At 44.3% G+C, this 20,521-nt stretch overlaps 1 protein-coding gene across 4 annotated transcripts in view; it reads left to right on the top strand.

Annotated features, from left to right (window-relative positions):
* Positions 1-20,521, top strand: part of CFAP20DC (CFAP20 domain containing) — an 852,126-nt gene that overhangs the window by 472,744 nt on the left and 358,861 nt on the right. For all 4 annotated transcript variants that reach the window (XM_063940898.1, XM_063940895.1, XM_063940896.1 and 1 more), the window contains one exon: positions 8,500-8,810. In XM_063940898.1, the coding sequence (XP_063796968.1) occupies positions 8,500-8,810 (311 nt within the window). The remainder of the gene's footprint in view (positions 1-8,499; positions 8,811-20,521) is intronic.

The raw sequence follows: 20,521 nt of genomic DNA, 5'->3' as shown, positions 1-20,521 counted from the left end.
CATGACATTGGTCAACACAGAAGCGGTCTACACATTTTATTTATTTATATATTTATTTATTTTTTGGGGGGGGGTTGCTACATCTTGTTTATTTCATGTTCTGTGACTAAGTAAACATCTACCGTTGTGGTCTGCGTATGCAGCGATCTGCGTCCTTCTCTGAATAAGGCCCTAAGTCTGGACACAGATATTAGCAGATGATATTAAGGTCTGTTTCTTGGGGCCTATTTTGCACCTTTACGGTCTAACTAGCCCAGATAATTTACTGTCGATTTGGTCTTTTTGCATTAAGAAATATAATCTATCCTTCGCCCATTTCTCATATATAGGATGTCCAGGACTTCCACCCCGCTTGTTCCTTAATTTGTCTACATCCTGTAAAGAAGTACCTAGCTTGGCTTTACTTTTATTGATGGTGCTTCCTGGAGATAATTCCAGTATATTGACAAGCACAATGGGGGTCATTCCGACCCGATCGCTCGCTGCAGTTTGTCGCAGCGCAGCGATCGGGTCTGAACTGCGCATGGCAGCTTTCGTTGCCTAGTGATCGCCTCTGAGACAGAGGCGGTCACTGGGCGGGAGGGGGTTGAACAGCGGCGTTAAGCCGCCGTTTAGGGGGAGCGGTCCGGCCAACGTAGGAGTGGCCAGCAGCAGCGACAATTAACTCCCGGCCAGCCGCAGGAGCTGCGCTGGCTGGAAGTTACTCCTCAAATACAAAGGCATCGCCGCTGTTCGATGCTTTTGTATTTGTGCGGGGGGGAGGGGGCGGCACTGACGTGCGGGGTGGACTAGCCCTGTGCTGGGCGTCCCCCCGCATGTCAGGGAAAAAGATCGTAGCTGTGCTAGATTTAGCACAACTACGATCAACTCAGAATGACCCCCAATGTTCCTAGGCCTAGGTTATTTTTTAGATCTTTCTTACAATCAGTACCAAGATCTCATTTGTTTTTACCTTTGAATCTTTTCAAAAGATGTGTTGTTAGTTATTCTCCTCTATTGCAAGGTTCTATTTCAACTCTTTAGAACCTACTCTGTCTTTCTAAATTAGATTCATCACTGAAATGTGAGCAAGACCAGGAAAGGGAACTAGTTCCCCACCCAGAGCAGTTTTCTTGGAATAAAATTAGAAATAAGCTCCCTAAGTTGTCTGTATCAACCTCTATTAAGGAGGCTGCTTTTAAAATGTAGATGGTACTTAGGGGGTCATTCCAAGTTGATTGCTCGCTGCCGATTTTCGCAGCGCAGTGATCAGGTTACTATTGCGCATGTGTATACACCGCAATGCGCACGCGCGATATACGGGTACAAACAGCATCGTTGCTGGGCAATGCTTCTAGCGACGAATCCATTCGCACGGGTGATCGCATGGAGATTGACAGAAAGAGGGCGTTTATGGGTGTCAACTAACCATTTTCTGGGAGTGGTAGTCAAAATGCAGGTGTGTCCAGGCGTTTGCAGGGCAGGCGTCTGACGTCATTTCCGGGACCGGACAGGCTTAAGTGATCTCAAGGGCTGAGTAAGTTCAGACCTACTCTGAAACTGCAAAAAACTTTTTCGTCCCGCTCGGCTACACATGCGATCGCACACTTGCAAAGTGAAAATACACTCCCCCGTGGTTGGCGACTGTGATGTTAGTGTATTAGAATGCTTAATATTTGTAGACACTCCCTTACTAATCTGTGTAAGCCTGAATCTTCAGTGATGGTCCCTAGGATCAGGGGGATGCTGGGAAGTGGGTGGTCCAGTGTGCAGTGTGTCTGGAGTTGGTGATGGAATAAAAACAGCACAGCAGTGAACTCACATGTCTCTGTGTCCTTATGACTTGATTTACAAACATATGAACAAAACATGGTGTCAGAAGAAGTTTAACTTGGACTGCTAGTGCTCTCAGAGTGTGAAAGAATCTTGCAGAAGTCTGTAAGGCTGTGATACTCAGTGTCTGCAAAGCCTGCCGTGTGCTCCTCTCTTCAAACAGTGAATAACCATGGATAAACTGGCTCCTCCAACCGGCATGCTGATGTCTGGTAACTTGTCTGAAAACTGGAAAAGATTTAGGCAAAGGTTTAATATATATCTTGCTGCATGTGGAGCTGATACAGAGGCTGACAAAACTAGGGCATCCATTTTCCTCCATGTGATAGGAGAGGATGTGCTGGACATTTATAATAGTTTTCAGTTTGATGAGGGGCAGAATATGGTGCTATCTTCTATAATGCAAAAGTTTGAAGATTACTTTGTGCCAAGGAAAAATGTGACATATGAAAGATATAAGTTTTTCACATGTGATCAGAAGTCTGTAGATGGATTTGATCAGTATGTTACAGAGCTGCAATCACTCAGTAAAACCTGTGAGTTTGGTGATTTAAAGGATTCACTGATTAGAGATCGTATTGTCTGTGGAATACCTGATAATGGACTCAGAGAGAGACTGCTGAGAGAGCAAGACCTAACACTAGAAAAGTCAGTGACTATGTGCAGATCTGCAGAAATAACTAGATTTCAAGCCAAAAAGTTACACAAGGAAGCTGATGTACAGCACGTACATGTTGTGCAGAAAACAGAGCCAAGCAAACCTCCGTTCTCAAGAATGAAGCAGTCTAAGCCACAGTCTAACAAGGAAATGTGTAGTAGATGTGGAAATGCTCCCAATCCTAAAATGTGCCCTGCTTATGGTAAAACCTGCATGAAATGGGGTAGACTTAATCACTTTGCCAAATGCTGTAAAATGAAAAGTGAAACCAAAGTGCATGCTATTAAACAAACAGAGGAATTCTTTGTGGATTGCATTGAACTTTGCAGTGCAGATAAGAAAGAATGGATTGTCCCTTTAACTGTGAACGAGATTGTCATTCCCTTTAAGCTTGATACTGGTGTACAGGTGAATTTAATATCGTTTCAAGACTATAAGACTTTTAGAGTAAAACCTAAAATTCATCCAGCCAAAGTGAAAGTTACAGGGTACACTGGGGAGGAAATTCCTGTGAAAGGTACATGCTTAGTGACACTGAAATATAAGGGACAACAGTTTAAAACATCTCTACTGATTGTGGATAAAAATGTGCAACCGATTCTAGGATTAAGTTCCTGTGAGAAACTAAGCTTGCTAAAGAAAGTTTTTATGGTGACATAACAAGTAGAAGATGACTGCAAATCGATGTTTACAGAATACAGAGACTTGTTTGAAGGTCTAGGTTGTTTGCCTAGAGAGCATAAAATAAATATAGACACGCAAGTTTCTTCAGTGATACACCCCTGTAGAAAAGTGCTGTTTGCGCTGAGAGAAAAACTGAAACAAGAGTTAAATCGCATGGAAGCCTTGGGTGTGATACAGAAAGTTGATGAGCCTACTGAATGGGTAAGCTCCTTAGTAATTGTTTGAAAGAAAAATGGACAACTCAGAATATATCTAGACCCCAGAGATTTAAACAAAGCTATTGAACGAGAACATTTCAAACTACCAACCAGAAATGAAATCATGTCGCAATTTGCGGGAGCAAAATGGTTCAGTAAATTGGACGCATCTACAGGATTCTGGCAAATTAAGCTAGATGAGGCCAACTCAAAGCTTTGTACATTTAATACACCAGAAGGTCGATACAGATTTCTTCGACTACCATATGGAATATTGTCTGCTCCAGAAGTATATCACAAAAAGATACACATGATTTTTGAACATATTCCAGGTGTTGAATCAATGATGGATGACATTATTGTATGGGGATCTACAAAGGATGAACATGATTCTAGATTGAGGCAAGTAAGGCAATGGTTCTGCTTTTGGATCCCTATGCACACAGACGTATAGGCATGCTGCTGGGAAATTAAAAGAGGCCTGATAACATTCAGTCAACCATTGGATTTCTATGCTCACAGACATATAGGATCGCTACGGGAAAATTAAGAGAAGCTGGATAAGCTATTTATTAATAATCCCTTTGGAGAATAATATAAATTATTAGGTGGTCTCAAATAGGGAACCCCACCAAGTGTTGCCAAATTGTGGAAATTAATCTATTAAAGTCTCAATTTTTCAAATTTTCAAATCCAATCTATAATTATTTTTAGTACTTTTATTGGTTTAATTTTGGAATACATTCTTTAGGAAAGATACAGCTTTTCAAAATAAATAAAGATTGGTTATTCAGAAAACACCCCTGAAGAAGTCGCTATAAGACGAAACGCGTTGGGTTAAAGCATTTCTTTATATCATATTTGAAAAGTTGAAACAAATCTTTGTATTTTTAATGAACAATATTATCCTGTAAAAGAAATGCTTATTATCATTTCCTTTTAATGTAAATATGAATTTGAACCATATTGTCTTATTAATAAATGTAAGTGGTTTTTTTAAAAAAAGGGTGTTTAATTGTGTAGGGTCATCCTCTCTTCATTATTACCCAATCCTCTCTTATTATTCAATTAAGAAAACTTCAAAATTTACTCCAAATAAGTGCGCTCCACAGAGATACTATTGTATTTCTAAGTAATGGAACTTGTCAAGAAAGTGAATCTAAAGCTAAACAAGGACAAATGTGAATTTGGCGTGAATACACTTACCTTTATGGGCGACGTGGTCTCGGTTCAAGGTGTAAAACCAGACCCAAGGAAAATATCAGCCATAGTGAACATGGAACGTCCTTACAACAAAGACGACGTCAGAAGATTCCTAGGAATGATTACTTACTTAGGAAAGTTTATTTCTCAACTCTCTGAATGAACAGCCTCTCTTAGATGGTTGTTGGACAAAGATAACGAGTGGATGTGGTCACATGAACAAGAAGAAAGTTGGCAAAACTTGAAACAGATCATTACAGAGCAACCAGTGCTAAAATTCTTTGATCCTGCGAAAAGAATAAGATTTTCAGCAGATGCTTCGTAATTTGGCCTAGGCTCAGTGCTGTTACAAGAACATGAGGATACATGGCAACCAGTAATCTATGCATCAAGAGCACTGACAAGTGCTGAAACAAGGTATGCTCAGATAGAAAAAGGACTTCTAGCGATCACATATGCATGTGAGTGATTTCATCAATTTGTGTATGGTCAAATATTTACAGTGGAAACTAACCACAAGCCATTGGTAGCTATCATGACTAAATCATTACATGACTGTCCCATGAGAATTCAACGAATGCTTATCAGACTACAGAAATATGATGTACACTTGCTGTACTGTCCTGGCAAATACATGCACATTGCTGATACACTTTCTCATGCTGTGGACAAAAGCTCAAATGGGTTTGTGGAAAGTTCAGTAAAAACTGTAAAGAGTCTCATGAAAAAAGCTCAAGAAGGTAAAGAAGATTTCTACAAAAGTCTTTTAATCTACCGCAGTACACCTTTACAAAATAGACTTTCTCCTGCATAAATGCTGATGGGAAGGAGGATTAGAGCAAATCTCCCGATACATGATGAACTGCTTAATACACATAACTCAGCATTGGTCAGACTGAGTAAGGAACGTCAACAGGCGAAACAGAAACTGTTCCATGACAGACTAACAAAAAGCTTATCTGATCTAAAATCGGGTGACCAAGTCCGTCTCAGAGATCACGAGAAAGGTATTTGGGTGCAGAAAGGTATTGTGCAAGCACAAGTAGCACCAAGATCTTATACTATACGTACAGAGCGTGGAACGGAAGTAAGAAGAAATCGGGTGGATTTAAGATCTCAGCCTAACCATAATGAAGACAACATGACTGAAGAATACCCTTCATCTGACATGTATGATGATCCTGATAATGGTGAACCAACCACGATTCTAGAAAGGTCCAACATGGTCGATGAAACACAGACTGTGTATGAAAGACCCAAAAGGGAAATACGCAGACCTGAGAGACTCATTGAAACGTGTTAGATGATGTTCTTAATATGACGTTGTTAATTGTTGCATTGAAGCATACAGGGCTTATCTTTAAGGAAAAGAGGATGTGATGTTAGTGTATTAGAATGCTTAATATTTGTAGACACTCCCTTAGTAATATGTGTAGGCCTGAATCTTCAGTGATGGTCCCTAGGACCAGGGGGATGCTGGGAAGTGGGTGGTCCAGTGTGCAGTGTGTCTGGAGTTGGTGATGGAATTAAAACAGCACAGCGACTATGCGTTTGCATGGCTGCAAAAAGTAGCTAGTGAGCGATCAACTCGGAATGAGGGCCTTAGTTCCAACTTACATAAGAGTTTTTCCAGCTTCCTTGGCTTTGTGTTGGAGATATTGCTCTCAAAGTGGGGCCTTTCTCCCTGCGTGGTGGACATTTCCTAAGAATGGCATCCTTTTGGTTAGCAGTCCAGAAGCTTCTAGAAGAAGTTTTAGGGACCAGTATTCGTTTGACACCATACTCTGCTATTTTCTGGCCAGTTTTTGAACTTGCTGTAGTAAAGGATTGCATTAAACATCATTTGAGAGCAATCTCTCCACCACAGAGTTTTGATAGCTATGTTTTAGGAACAACTAGCAACACGGGGGCCTAATTCAGACCTGATCGTAAATGTGCGAAAAAATACACATTTACGATCAAAATCTTTGACATGCGGGGGGACGCACAGCACAGGGCATGTCCACCGCGCATGCTGGGACCTGCCCCCCCCCCCTGACATGCAAAAGCATCGCACGGCGGTGATTCTTCCGCACCTGCCGAGTAGCTCTCTGCCTACGCAGCCTAGCTGTAAAGGCAGATGGCTACCCGCCATGTTTGTGGCTGCAGCGGCTGCGCGTGATGTCATGCAGCCGTCACGACCTGCCCCAACAGCAGTCCAGACACGCCCTTTGTTGTCCAGACGGTGCAACCCCAACACCCCAGCAGTGCTGCCGTCACCCCCCCCCCCCCCCCCCCGACCATGGATGTTAAGGTAACAGTATGGCTTTTAATTAATTCTCAATGATTTGCTCCTACAGTACAGTATATACCTTTTGATAATCAAGCTGTGACATTTATAGTACATTAATATACCGTGTTTTTCTATCGCAACTTGACAAAAATGGAAAAGGTAGTATTTATTTTCCTCCCTTTTTGTTTTTCATTGGGAAAATTTGATATTGGCATTGGTTTTTCTCTTCACAGATTATGTGTGATATATAATTATATATAATATAATATGTATGGTTTGGTAGAAATAAAAAACAAAGACATATTTAAAAAAAAAAAAAACAAATACAGTTAACAATGTAAATAAAATGCATAACAGCTAAATATTTAATAAGTACAAAGCATAAATACAAACTTTGCAGTAAAACCAGATAGAGAGTGAAGTACAGGCAGGGCTGGAGCTGGGCTCTAAGCCATCCTGTGCTGCTCCTGAACCTGCGACATCATGGTGTCACACCTAGGGGGGTTGGCTGCCGGTACTAGGAGGAAGAGTACTGCCCAAATTGTCCTTAATATGCTATGGGCAGCAATACAGGCCGCAGGGTGCTCGTCGGAGGACATTGGGGGAAATTTACTAAGGTGGGATATTTTTAGAACTAGTGATGTTGCCCATAGCAACCAATCAGATTATATCTATTATCTGCTAGAAGCAGCTAGATAAATGGTAAGTAGAATCTGATTGGTTGCCATGGGCAACATCACCAGTTCTAAAAATCTCCCACCTTAGTAAATTTACCCCGTTGTGTCAGAGCCTGTGAATGGGAGAAGATGACAATAGACAAGGAGAAGAGAAGACCTGTCAGAGAGCTTACATTCTATAGGGAGGGGGCAAACAGTTGGTGGGTGAACTGGCAAGGACAAAATGTGGGGTGGGGGGAGGAGGGAGTGAGAGAGGCGTTAAAGGAAGATATGATGATTTGGGGGCAAAGCATTTGGGAAAAGATGAAGCCTTTGATTTCTGGACCAGCATGAGAACTTCTAGGAGCATTTGAATTATGTGAAAGTGGCATTCCTGTCATATAAACTAATGATGTTGCTAGGACAACCTCATAGAGGGTAAGCCTAGGCTGAAGCAGGAATGAGCCATGTAACTGGTCATCCACAATTTACCCTGTTTATTATTATTATTATTATTATTATTATTATTATTAATAATAATATATTTAAAAATATTTAAAATTGTAATAAAAAATAAAATAATTGGCTATAAACGTAAACTACCATGGGTCTAGTATAGTACACAGAGAGCTGCAAAGTAACTAAGGGCCTAATTCAGACCTGATCGCAGAGAGTTAGATTTGGGTGGGGTGTGTTCAAACTTCAAACTTAAATCTAAGTTGCAGTGTAAACATAAAGCAGTCAGTATTTACCCTGCACAGAAACAAAATAACCCACCCAAATCTAACTGCTGCTGCGATGAGGTCTGAATTAGGCCCTAAACCAGGTCCCTCACTCCTCTATACACAGTGCACCGCTGGCAGCTGCAGAGTCTGGACGTCAATCACAGACATACATGTTGTTTTTTACATGTGCTGCACACCTTACATTTATGAAAGTAAACTATGTACGTTTACTATTTATGTCAGTATGATTTTCCTGTGACACATTATCACTTTCATGTATTCTATTTTCCAGATGAGTGGATTTTCCCTGACAGACTTCAAGATCTATCTAAACTATCCGACGTCCAATATCAAACAGACAACAGCAATGTACGCGAGCAGTCAGCAGATAACAGAGCAAATGACATTACATATCCTGAAGGAAGGGCCCCCGAGGACCCCGACACTTCTTTCCCTCGCTCCTCAGTGCCTGGCTCAATGCTTCACGGGAGACGTCAGGGTCAGTCTCCTGTCAGGAACACAAGCTCTCCAGATGTCTTAGAACAGAGCGGACGAGGGCCTGGAATGGAAGATGATTTCTATAGAAGTGACAGCAGCATTGAGGTAATTTTCATGTTTAAACTAACAACCAGGAAAAGTGCTTTTATATAATGTGGTTAAAGTGGTCTATTGCTGGGAAGCAGCACATGTCGTGATTGTTCAGGATACACTGATGAATATAGCGCTGCAAACTCTTGTCGTCTCAGAGAGGACAGGTAGGGAAACTGCGTTGGAGCACATCACATCCTTGTTTTACAGAATCTAAATGTCAGTTCAGATGACATTAAAGAACTATTAAGCCTCATTAAGGATAGAAACGGTGGGCTGTCTTTCAGCGCTGTTTTATCTTTTCCATACCTAAAACTACTTACCTCATTTCACCTACTGATATATATTTTCTGCACTGTCAATAGAAATGGTTAATGCTCAGTAGACTCAGTAGCCGTATCCTGTGGTGTCAGTTTTTCAGCAACAAATGCCAACAACAGAAGGCTATACAGGCATGGAGAGCGCGTAGGTAGAACCTTCCCACAGAGCTCAGACCTGCTGTAACCGAGTTCAGCCATACCTCACATAGCAGTGCTGCGCAAGTGATCTGCTAGTCTGCACTGACCACCGCAATATCCGTATTCAGTGTGCCACAGGGTGATTCCCCGGGTATCCTGAGGGGTACTCAGATGACCGATGCTCACGCTAGTGATCCTCCTGTGGCTTTTGCATATATAAGCCCAGCCGCTGCATACAAAGACCCAGCGGATGTGCTTACTGCGTCCATTTCTAAATCAGGCCCTCAATGCAGAAATTCACCCATATACTGATTTGTAACCAGGCTTGGTTTCACTACCATCATCATTCTTAGCGCGCATTTGGACCAGCCCTATCCTTGGTGCAAGAAATCCGTCCTGCAGTAAAAGTGGTGTATCACAGCATACATTTTGCCCTGTGTAGTTTCTGATGCTGGTGTCACGCCATTACTAACCTCTGCCTATGTGCGTGTGTGATATTACAAAACAGTTATGCTCCTTCTGCCACGTCTGATGATTCACCCGTAGTTACAAGCGCTGAGTTCCGCAGCAAAAATCCGCAACACTTACCCAATAAACTGACCGGCCTCAGCCGCTTACTGAGCAATCCGTCATGTGCAGCATCTGTGAAGCATTTCATCTAAGCTTTCTATGCGTTTCCACAGCTGCCATTTTGGATGCAGTCCAGTAATAAATTGTCTCTTTGAAGGAAAACCTCCCATCTGATTATTTAGTACAATAGTCACAGTATGTGTGTGGACCCATATCTCCCAGTTTTTGGAAACAGATTGTGGGGAATGCAACATGGGCCATTACCTTTACGGGGAATTTTGTGCCCACAAGTCACTCCCTCATTTTCATCACCCTGGGGCGTGCTCAGCTTTCCAGAAGCTGCTCAGCAGGCCTCCAGTCCCCATCTCCACTAAATAGATGGCTCGCACATGTGCACGACGTCTATTCAGTTATTCATGGCATTTTATTCAGTAGTACGCCTTTCAGACAGAAGCCCGGCCTCCGAACCGTGTCCAACCCAGGATACTGAACAACGGGTCGGAGCCAGACCTTCAGTGATACAACCCCTTTCACACCAGTGCTGGGAGCCGCGTTATTCCCAGGTTGTCACTGTTCACTCAAGACGCTTGGAGATTACTTTATCTAGAAGTGCTCCTGAGCCCGTCAATCAGCAGCCTTTTAGGTATGACCTGTCACACTGCAGGTGAGCCAGGGAATAACCCTGGTTGTGAGTTGTGACCCGGGTAGTGGACCCGGGATGCACGACACGGGTCGACCCTTTCACAGATGACTGGGTCGCACCGGCTTGCCCCAGCAATAACCGGGGTTCTCAGGGCCTAATTCAGCATTAATCGTAGATGTGTGAAAAATTGCAAGTCCTCCTCACATGCCGGATCCAGCCCCCCTCCCCCGCAGACATGCAAAGGCATCGCACGGCGGCGATACTTTCGCATGTTTAGGGTAGCCCTCTGCCTACACATCCTAGCTGCAAAGGCAGAAGGCTACACGCCATGTTTCGGGTCGCAGCGGCTGCGTGTGACCTCACGCAGCCGCCGCGGCTCGCCCCGCAAATGGTCCGAACACGCCTGCGTTGTCTGGATTGTGCCCCAACGCAGATGTGAGATGCTGTCGCATCTCAGTGTGCGCACGTGTAGTGCGGCTTATGCACATGCGCACACTTCACAGGGCATGCTGAATTTGTCCCTCAGTTCATTGTGAAGGGGCGTTATTCACCACACGCCATGCTGAGGACAGTAGGGGAACCACGGCACATTTTGTTTATTTTATTGAAATTGTGAAATGAAAAAGAAAATATTAAACAAACATTTTCCCCATCTTGTGTACAGCAGTGCTGTAACTCAGAGGACTGTGTTTGATACTCTTGTGTATTATATATGCAGCCTTCAGCATTCCTTGCGTATGATTGAGGGACATGAGAGCAGATGAGTATTGCTAAAAGCACAATCATTGATCTGCAGACGTGCAATTAGAATTCCAGCATTTATCCCCCCCCCCCATCATCTGTCATACAGAAAAGCTACTCAACATTCTGAAGTCATTTGTTATTTCTGAACAGACGTTGCAATGAAATTTTTCTTGTGATGAATCACATCTGTGCAGGGTCCTCTCTACATCATACTGGCTATTAAATAGAGTCAGAGCAGAAATGACTGGCGCCACAGCATCTAAAGTCCACAGCCAAGGAGGTAAACGGGAACTTCCCAAGTGGTTACAAAGATATAACTCATTTTAGCTGAGGCTATTCGCACCTGTGACTATTTTTTATTTTTTTTTTGCAGGGTGCGTGCACATGTACACAGCCGCCTGCGTATATTCACACCTGCGGCCCATTGACTTTACATTTTACTAATAGTTGCAGCCGGGCCCACTTAGGGCCTAATTCAGACTTGATCGCTAGCAAGCGATTTTTGCACTGCCTACAGGGGGAGGGTATTTTAGCTGTGCAAGTGTGCGAACGCATGTGTAGCAGAGCTGTACAGATATTGGGGGTAATTCTGAGTTCATCGCTAGCTGCCGTTGTTCCCAGCGCAGCGATCAAGCTAAAAATCGGCATTTCTGCGCATGTGTATGCACCGCAATGCGCAGGCGCGTCGTACGGGTACAATGAGCATTGTGGGTTTGCACAGAGTCTAACGAAGATTCCAGTCGCACGGCACAACGCAGGAAGATTGACATGAAGTGGGCGTTTCTGGGTGGCAACTGACCATTTTCAGGGAGTGCTTAGAAAAATGCAGGCGTGTCTGGAAAAACGCAGGCGTGGCTGGGCCAACGCTGGGCGGGTGTGTGACGTCAAAAGCCGTCCCTCCGTCGTTAGGATCAATGCACACGAAAAGTAACTACAGGGCTGGTCTTGTTTTGCACAAAAAGATTTTGCAGGCGCTGTGCTGCACAAGCGTTCGCACTTCTGCAAAGCGAAAATACACTCCCCGGTGGGCGGCGACAATTCGTTTGCACGGCTGCTAAAAGCAGTTAGCGAGCGATCAACTCAGAAGGACCCCCATTGTGCAGTTTCTACACAGCCCAGGACTTACTCAGCCGCTGCTATCACTTCAGCCTGTCCGGGAGCGGAATTGACGTCAGACACCCGCCCAGCAAACGCATGCGTTTTTCCAGACACTCCCTGAAAATGGTCAGTTGACACCCACAAACGCCTTCTTCCTGTTAGTCTCCTTGCGATCGCCCGTGCGAATGGATCCATCGCACAAACCCAACGTTTAGGGGCAATCCGCTTTGTACCCGTGCGACGCGCATGCGCTTTGCGGTGCATACGCATGCGCAGTTTGTGCCTGACCGTCCACTGTGCGAAAACACACAGCAGCGATCGGGTCTGAATTACCCCCTTAGTTGTTGCCACAATACGTGTAGACATGTGCACACATCGCGGCAACGATTAGCGGTGCTACATCTGTACAATACAAGATAATCTCTGCCGCTGACTTTAGTGTGATGACAATGTTGACAATCATAATGTTGACATCATATGATGTCAGTAATTGTTAAAATGTTGTCAGGCAACGTGTTGGCATTCGCTTTAGTCAGCCCCTCTCTGCGCGCCAGGTCCCGCGTAACTGCTATTTTCAGGTGATTTTTTTTACTGAAAATGTATCTTAGGGCCTAATTCAGATCTGATCGCAGCAGCAAATTTGTTAGCAGTTGGGCAAAACCATGCACACTGCAAGGGGGGGGGGGGGGGGGAGGGGCAGATGTAACATGTGCAGAGAGAGTTAGATTTAGGTGGGTTATGTTGTTTCTGTGCAGGGTAAATACTGGCTGCTTTATTTTTACACTGCAATTTAGATTTCAGTTTGAACACACCCCACCCAAATCTAACTCTCTCTGCACATGTTACATCTGCCCCTCCTGCAGCGCACATGGGGGGTCATTCCGAGTTGATCGCTAGCTGAAAATGATCGCTGTGCAGCGATGATGCAAAAAAAGGCACTTCTGCGCATGCGTATGCGGCACAATGCGCACGCACGACGTGCTTTCACAACGGCCAATGTAGTTTCACACAAGGTCTAGCGAAGCTTTTCAGTCGCACTGCTGGCCGCAGAGTGATTGACAGGAAGAGGGCGTTTCTGGGTGTCAACTGACCGTTTTCAGGGAGTGTTCGGAAAAACGCAGGTGTGTCTGGAAAAACGCAGGCGTGGCTGGGCGAACGCAGGGCGTGTTCGTGACGTCAAAACAGGAAATGAACAGTCTGAAGTGATCACAAGCGCTGAGTAGGTCTGAAGCTACTCTGAAACTGCACAAAAGTATTTTGTAGCCGCTGTGCGATCCTTTCGTTCGCACTTCTGCTAAGCTAAAATACACTCCCAGTGGGAGGCAGCATAGCGTTTGCACGGCTGCTAAAAACAGCTAGCGAGCGATCAACTCAGAATGACCCCCATGGTTTCGCCTATTAGGGAAAATTAGGCCCTTAGTTCACTACTAGCGAATTAAGGTGCAAAGTTCAGGAAAAAGTACTCAAGCATGGGAAAGTATACAGTAAGTGGATGAGGAAACATCTGTAAGTACTTTAATGCTGGGTACACACTACACCATGTGTGTACCCAGTGGCATCACGGGCGACGGGACCCGCAGGGGGGCCATGCTGCATTTGGCAGTGTGGCCCTCGCTAGCGATGTCTTCCGTTGGCCCTGCATGCAGAGCTGACAGAGGATGTCGCTGAAGACGCCTGGGAGTGCACATCATCAGCGACATAACAGGTACACACTGTTCCCAGCTTAAGATGCGCATGTTCAGTTCACAAGGCAGTTTCAGTTCTAGACCCTATTTTCTCTTACAGCTGCGATGTAGTCTGAGATCTTATGGGTCATTCAGACCTGATCGCTCGCTAGTGTTTTTTCAGTCCAGCCTTCACATAGTCGCCGCCCACCGGGGAGTGTATTTTAGCTGTGCAAGCGTGCAATCGCATGTGCAGCCGAGCGGTACGAAAAACTTTGTGCAGTTTCTGAGTTGCCCAGGACTTACTCAGCCGCTGCGATCACTTCAGCCTGTCCAGGGCCAGAATTGATGTCAGACACCCGCCCTGCAAACGCTTGGACACGACTGTGTTTTTCCAACCACTCCCTGAAAACGGTCAGCTGACACCCACAAACGCCTTCTTCATGTCAATTTCCTTGCGATCGGCTGTGCGAATGGATTCTTCGGAAAACCCATCGCACAACAACGATCCGCTTTGTACCTGTGCGATGCGCCTGTGCATTGTGGTGCATACGCATGCGCAGTTCTGACCTGATCGCAGCACCGTAAAAAACGCTAACGAACGACCAGGTCTGAATTACCCCCTTAGTGTTTTCCTTAGATATACATGGTACCGTGCTGTATTAGGGCTGGTAAATTATGCAGGAACAATAACAAGAGACTTCTACACTTAAGTGTGTACATTAATACAGCAAACAGAGGTTTTACAGTAATTATTTTATATATAAATATAGCATTAATATAATTCTACCGCTATGGCATGCTGAGAGCTTACATGTTACAGTGGCTTTATTGCTGCAGTAATGGATTTTGCAATGATAAAGACGTGATTTAGTACGTTTAATAAAAATATATTTATATTGTTATATGAATAAAAGTAAGTGTTATGTTTCATTAGGTAACAGTAATATGCAAAGTATGCTGACACAGGTGAACAGGAAAGCCTGTAGGCTGAAAGGTGTATGGAAGTTGCACTTACTGTCTATCTTGTGTAATAATAACATTTATATTGATTGTGAACTATTTACAATTCAGCTGAACAGCAGATTTTCTCTGTGTGATTTTATTCGTAGTATTATAATATTTGGGTAAACTGGACATCCTTACAGGTGACTAGCTTAAAAAAAAGGGGCTCACGTGGAGCTGGACCTATTTACATAACTCCCAACATGACCCTTTCCAGAAGGGACACTTTGCTATGTTCCTGGACTTCCCTCTAGATTGCCATCTGTGCAGGGTAAATACTGGCTGCTTTACTTTTACACTGCAATTTAGATTTAGGGAGTTGGGTGAGGCAGAGCAGTGATCAGAGAGGGAGTGGGGTGGGACAGGGCAGTGATCAGAGAGTGAGTGGGGTGGGACAGGGCAGTGATCAGAGAGGGAGTGGGGTGGGACAGGGCAGTGATCAGAGAGTGAGTGGGCAGAGAGTGAGTGGGGTGGGACAGGGCAGTGATCAGAGAGGGAGTGGGGTGGGGCAGGGCAGTGATCAGAGAGTCAGTGGGGTGGGACAGGGCAGTGATCAGAGAGCGAGTGGGGTGGGACAGGGCAGTGATCAGAGAGCGAGTGGGGTGGGACAGAGCAGTGGTCAAAGAGCGACTGGGGTGGGACAGAGCAGTGATTAGAGAGGGAGTCGGGTGGGACAGAGCAGTGATGGGGGGCAGAGCGGGACAGAGCAGTGATCAGAGAGGGAATGGGGTGGGACAGAGCAGTGATCAGAGAGGGAGTGGAATGGGACAAAGCAGTGGGTGGAACGGGGCAGTATTCAGAGAGAGGGTGGGACAGAGTGGGGTGGCACTTGGTGCAGTGTGCACACTGCATACGCCAGCTCCTTTTACTAGTAACATAATAATGTTGTTCAGTGTCATATTCTCAACAGGGTAAAGTGTTTTGACAGTTATTAATATATGCAAAGTCAAATTTACCATATAAAATATAATTAAATATAAATTAAATTTCAATTCAATTAAATTGAAATATCTGAAATATTAATTTAATGATGCAATCAGACAGACACAACTGAATTTAGTACGTCAGCCACACAAAGGTTAAATACCATCAGCTGGAAGTCGCCATCTGCAGTGAGCCAATCAGAGGCAGATAGCTAGTGCTGCTAATTATCATTATCATCATCATTCCACCAGCCCCCATCTCCCGGAAGAGATTTGCCTGACAGGTATATCTCCATCTGCAGCCAGGACTATTACCTGAACACGTCCTTACTGCTCTAGGCTAAATGCGTGCCTGCCCCCGTGCCCAGCATTTGGCGCCTCCAGTCGTAAGGAGTTCTGAGTGTAAAAGAAAATATTCTGCACCCAGACGTATGCACAGCAAGAAAATGCAGATTTTGCGCATATAAAACCGGCATTAATTCTAACTCTACATAAGCGCCAAGATGAGAAGGGATCAACCAACAGAGTTTATGGATGTAATTTAAAAGGCAATGATACAGATTTACAGCAATGTCTCAGCCACAGACAGTACGCCCATGCAGATGTGTTTTCATACATCCAGCCTCAATATGCCATGTGACGCGAGGCATGTAGCACCAGTGAGCCACCAGGTCTTAGGGCCTGATTCATATTGCGTCTCACGCAGATTCCCGCTGCGCAAGGTCCGTTCTGCCCATGTGCATGCAATGTCACCCGCAGTTCCCCTCTGCCGATGCCTGTTTGACAGGGAGGGGCCTTGAGGAGGTGGGGAGGGGACGGGGGAGGCCTGCACTCCCAGAAATAGAGGGCGTGTCGCCCCTGTTTTCTGAGAGGGGATGTCACGCAGACTTCCTGGCCTCACAGCACCTGCTTCCATCAGCCATCACCTGCTACCAAAAGCTGGAGCTTACTCAGCTGGCCTCTGCATGGAACCGATGTTCGTAATGTTGGATCCCAGCTTGCGATGTTGGTTGCAGTGCTGGGATCGCAGCTACATGCAAGAGGCATCTCCTGCTTGTTCGTCCTTGTAATCGAATGCTTTGCATTTTTGTCCATCTCTAAATCAGGCCCCAGGTCACAATGCAATGCGTCTAGGACGCAACTGGAGGCTGTGCTGATTAATTTGATATACAACACTTGTATATCTGTCTATATACATAGCTCAATATAACTTGATGTGAAGAAATAAAAAAACGTGGCTGCTGCATTGCAGCACTTCATATACAGATTCATCGCAGCACTCCATATGCAAGTTCATCGCAGCACTCCATAGGCAGATTCGTTGTAGCACTCAATATGCAGATTCATCGCACCACTTCATATGCAGATTCATCGCAGCACTCCATATACAAATTAATTGCAGCACTCTATATGCAGATTCATTGCAGCACTCCATATGCAGATTCATCGCAACACTCCATATGCAGATTCATCGCAGCATTCCATATACAAATTAATTGCAGCATTCCATATGCAGATTCATCGCAGCACTCCATATGCAGATTCATCGCAGCACTCCATATGCAGATTCATCGCAGCACTCCATATGCAGATTCATCGCAGCACTCCATATGCAGATTCAGGCTCAGTCACACTCAGATATTCAAGTGTTACATATCAAATTATTTAGCAGTGTCCTGGTGTATCCTAGGACACCACATTGCAACTGAGATGTATTTTCTGGTAAAAAGATGGGAAAATGTCGTCCAGCACTAGCAGAGCCGCACGAAACCTGGAGCGTTGAGTGGTGCTTTTTGGCGTGACTGCAGCAATAATGTATGTGGACACATCTGTACTAATGTTGGAAATAACTTATTTATGGTCCAGTCTGCATTTGCAGAAATTGGTGTATAGTAAGTAGAAAAACTAGAAATACAGAGTTTGTCGTAGTAATTAATCAGTCTCTTTATTTTATAAAGGGCTGATGCTGTGTACTTCCAAAAAGCAATATAAGGTAATGCTGCATAACTGTATACAGTATGTGATGGACGCTGCTTCGTGCTACCCTGACCAAAGCACTTCCACACAGCACAGTCAGCTAGGGCGGGTTGCGGTCATTAGGTCGACATGCATTGGGCCAACCACTAAAGGTCGACATGCACTAGGTCGACAGGTTCATTAGGTCGACATGTGCAAGGTCGACAGGTCAAAAGGTCGACATGAGTTTTTTCACAATTTTTTTAAAATTTTTTGACCTTTCATACTTTACGATCCACGCGGACTACTAATGGGAACGGTAATCTGTGCCGAGCGCAGCGGTAGCAAGTGAGCCATGCGAGGGGACGCAGTGCACTAATTGGGGTTCCCCGTCACTGTTTGAAGAAAATGACACCAAAAACAGTCAAAAAACCCATGTCGACCTTTTGACCTGTTGACCTTGCACATGTTGACATAACGACCCTGTCGACCTAGTGCATGTCGACCTTTAGTGGTCGATCCAATGCATGTTGACCTAATGTGTGTCGACCCAACGACGCATACCCTCTAGGGCTTGCCAGCTCTCCTAGTCAGCAGCTGTCCTACTCTTCTTCAGAGCTCATTCACAACTATCTGCTGTTAGTGTGTGTTTCATCCATTAATGTCTGAAAACTGATTTATATGTACCGTATTAATAGTCTCTTATGTGTTAATTTCTTACCACTACTTCATTCTAAAACTTTAATGCCGTGTTTAATATTTTAAAATGTATGATCTAATTGTCATACATTAAGCATGCTTCTAGGGCAATAGTTTGTATTGGGAAAAAACATATAATGCCAGGGGAATTCGTTAGGATGCATCAATAAAACAGTTGTAGCATTAGTTATAACACGTTTTACCGATTTCCTAGCAGATATGTGTGAACAAGCCCACAGTGTGTTACATTGGTTGGAGTGTAGGGAGCTCAGGGAATTACAGGAGAACCTGGAATCATGTACAGATACACCAAGCCTCAGTACACCATACGGTGTGAGACGCCTGGCGTGATTAATACGCTCCGTGAGGTGTAGTATAGTGAATATATATACAGGTTGAGTATCCCTTATCCAAAATGCTTGGGACCAGAAGTGTTTTGGATATCGGATTTTTCCGTATTTCAGAATAACTGCATACCATAATGATATATTGTGGGGATGGGACCTAAATCTAAGCACAAAATGCATTTATGTTTCATGTACACCTTATACACACAGCCTGAAGGTCATTTTAGCCAATATTTGTAATAACTTTGTGCATTAAACAACGTGTGTGTACATTCACACAATTAATTTATGTTTCATATATACCTTATACACACAGCCTGAAGGTCATTTAATACAATATTTTTAATAACTTTATGTACAAGGTTTGTGTACATTGAGCCATCAGAAACAAAAGGTTTCACTATCTCACTCTCACTCAAAAAAATCCGTATTTCAGAATATTTGGATACTGGATACTCAACCTTATTATGTGTATATATATATATATATATATATATATATACTGGGCTGCAACTTTAACTTCATAGGAATTAGATTTTAACACAAAGTTGCACAAGAAGCACAACAGAACTTCGGGGTGTATTTACTAAAAGTCAATTTGGGCCAGTTTTGTTCGATGTTTGGCAGAATGTCGAAAGTGGCCCACAATTTTTCAGGCCACCGACAGCATCTCCTTTACACCCCTGTTATTTTTCAAAAAATTCTGCACCACCAAATTAATTGTATGTGCAAAACATGGGACGTGCTGGAATTTGCCCAGTTGTAATGTACGCACAATATAGGTGGCGTTGTCCGATATCACAAATCCCCAGGAGAGTCTAAGTGGAGTAAGCCATTCTGCGATGATGTCCCTCAGTTTCCGTAAGAGGTTGTCAGCGGTGTGCCTCTTACAGAAAGTGGTGATACACAGCGTAGCCTGCCTAGAAACGAGTTTGGATTTGCGAGATGCTGCTACTGGTGCCGCTGCTGCTGTTGTTGCTGCGGGAGGCAATACGTCAACCCAGTGGGCTGTCACAGTCATATAGTCCTTAATCTGCCCTGTTCCACATGTCCGTGGTTAAGTGGACACTGGATACAACCGCATTTTTTAGGACACTGGCGACACTTTTTCTGACGTCTCTGTACATTCTCTGTATCGCCTGCCTAGTGAAGTGGAATCTAGATGGGATTTGGTACCGGGAACACAATACCTCCATCAATTGTCTAAATCCCACTACACTAATGGCGGATACCGGACGCACGTTTATCGCCAATATAAGTGTCAAGGCCTCAGTTATCCGCTTTGCAACAGAATGACTGCTGTCATATTTCATCTTCCTTACAAAGGACTGTTGGACAGTCAATTGCTTAGTTGAAGTAGTACAAGTGGTCTTCCGACTTCCCCTCTGGGATGACGATCAACTCCCAGCAGCAGCAACAACAGCAGCGGCAGCAACAGCAGGTGTATCACTCAAGGATCCTCTGGAGGAATCCCGGTTAGGAGAGGACTCCTCAGTCTTGTCAGTGGCATAGCCTGCAGGACTACTGACGTTCCTGACTGAGGAGGAAGTTGACGTTGAGGGAGTTGGCGGTGTGGCTTGCAGGAGCTTGGGTACAAGAGGAAGAAGGGATTTACGTGT

The sequence above is a fragment of the Pseudophryne corroboree genome, chromosome 9, assembly GCF_028390025.1.
Source record: "Pseudophryne corroboree isolate aPseCor3 chromosome 9, aPseCor3.hap2, whole genome shotgun sequence".
Lineage (NCBI taxonomy): Eukaryota > Metazoa > Chordata > Amphibia > Anura > Myobatrachidae > Pseudophryne > Pseudophryne corroboree.
The sequence above is the reverse complement of the archived record's forward strand: the minus strand, read 5'-3'. Positions and strand labels throughout refer to the sequence as shown.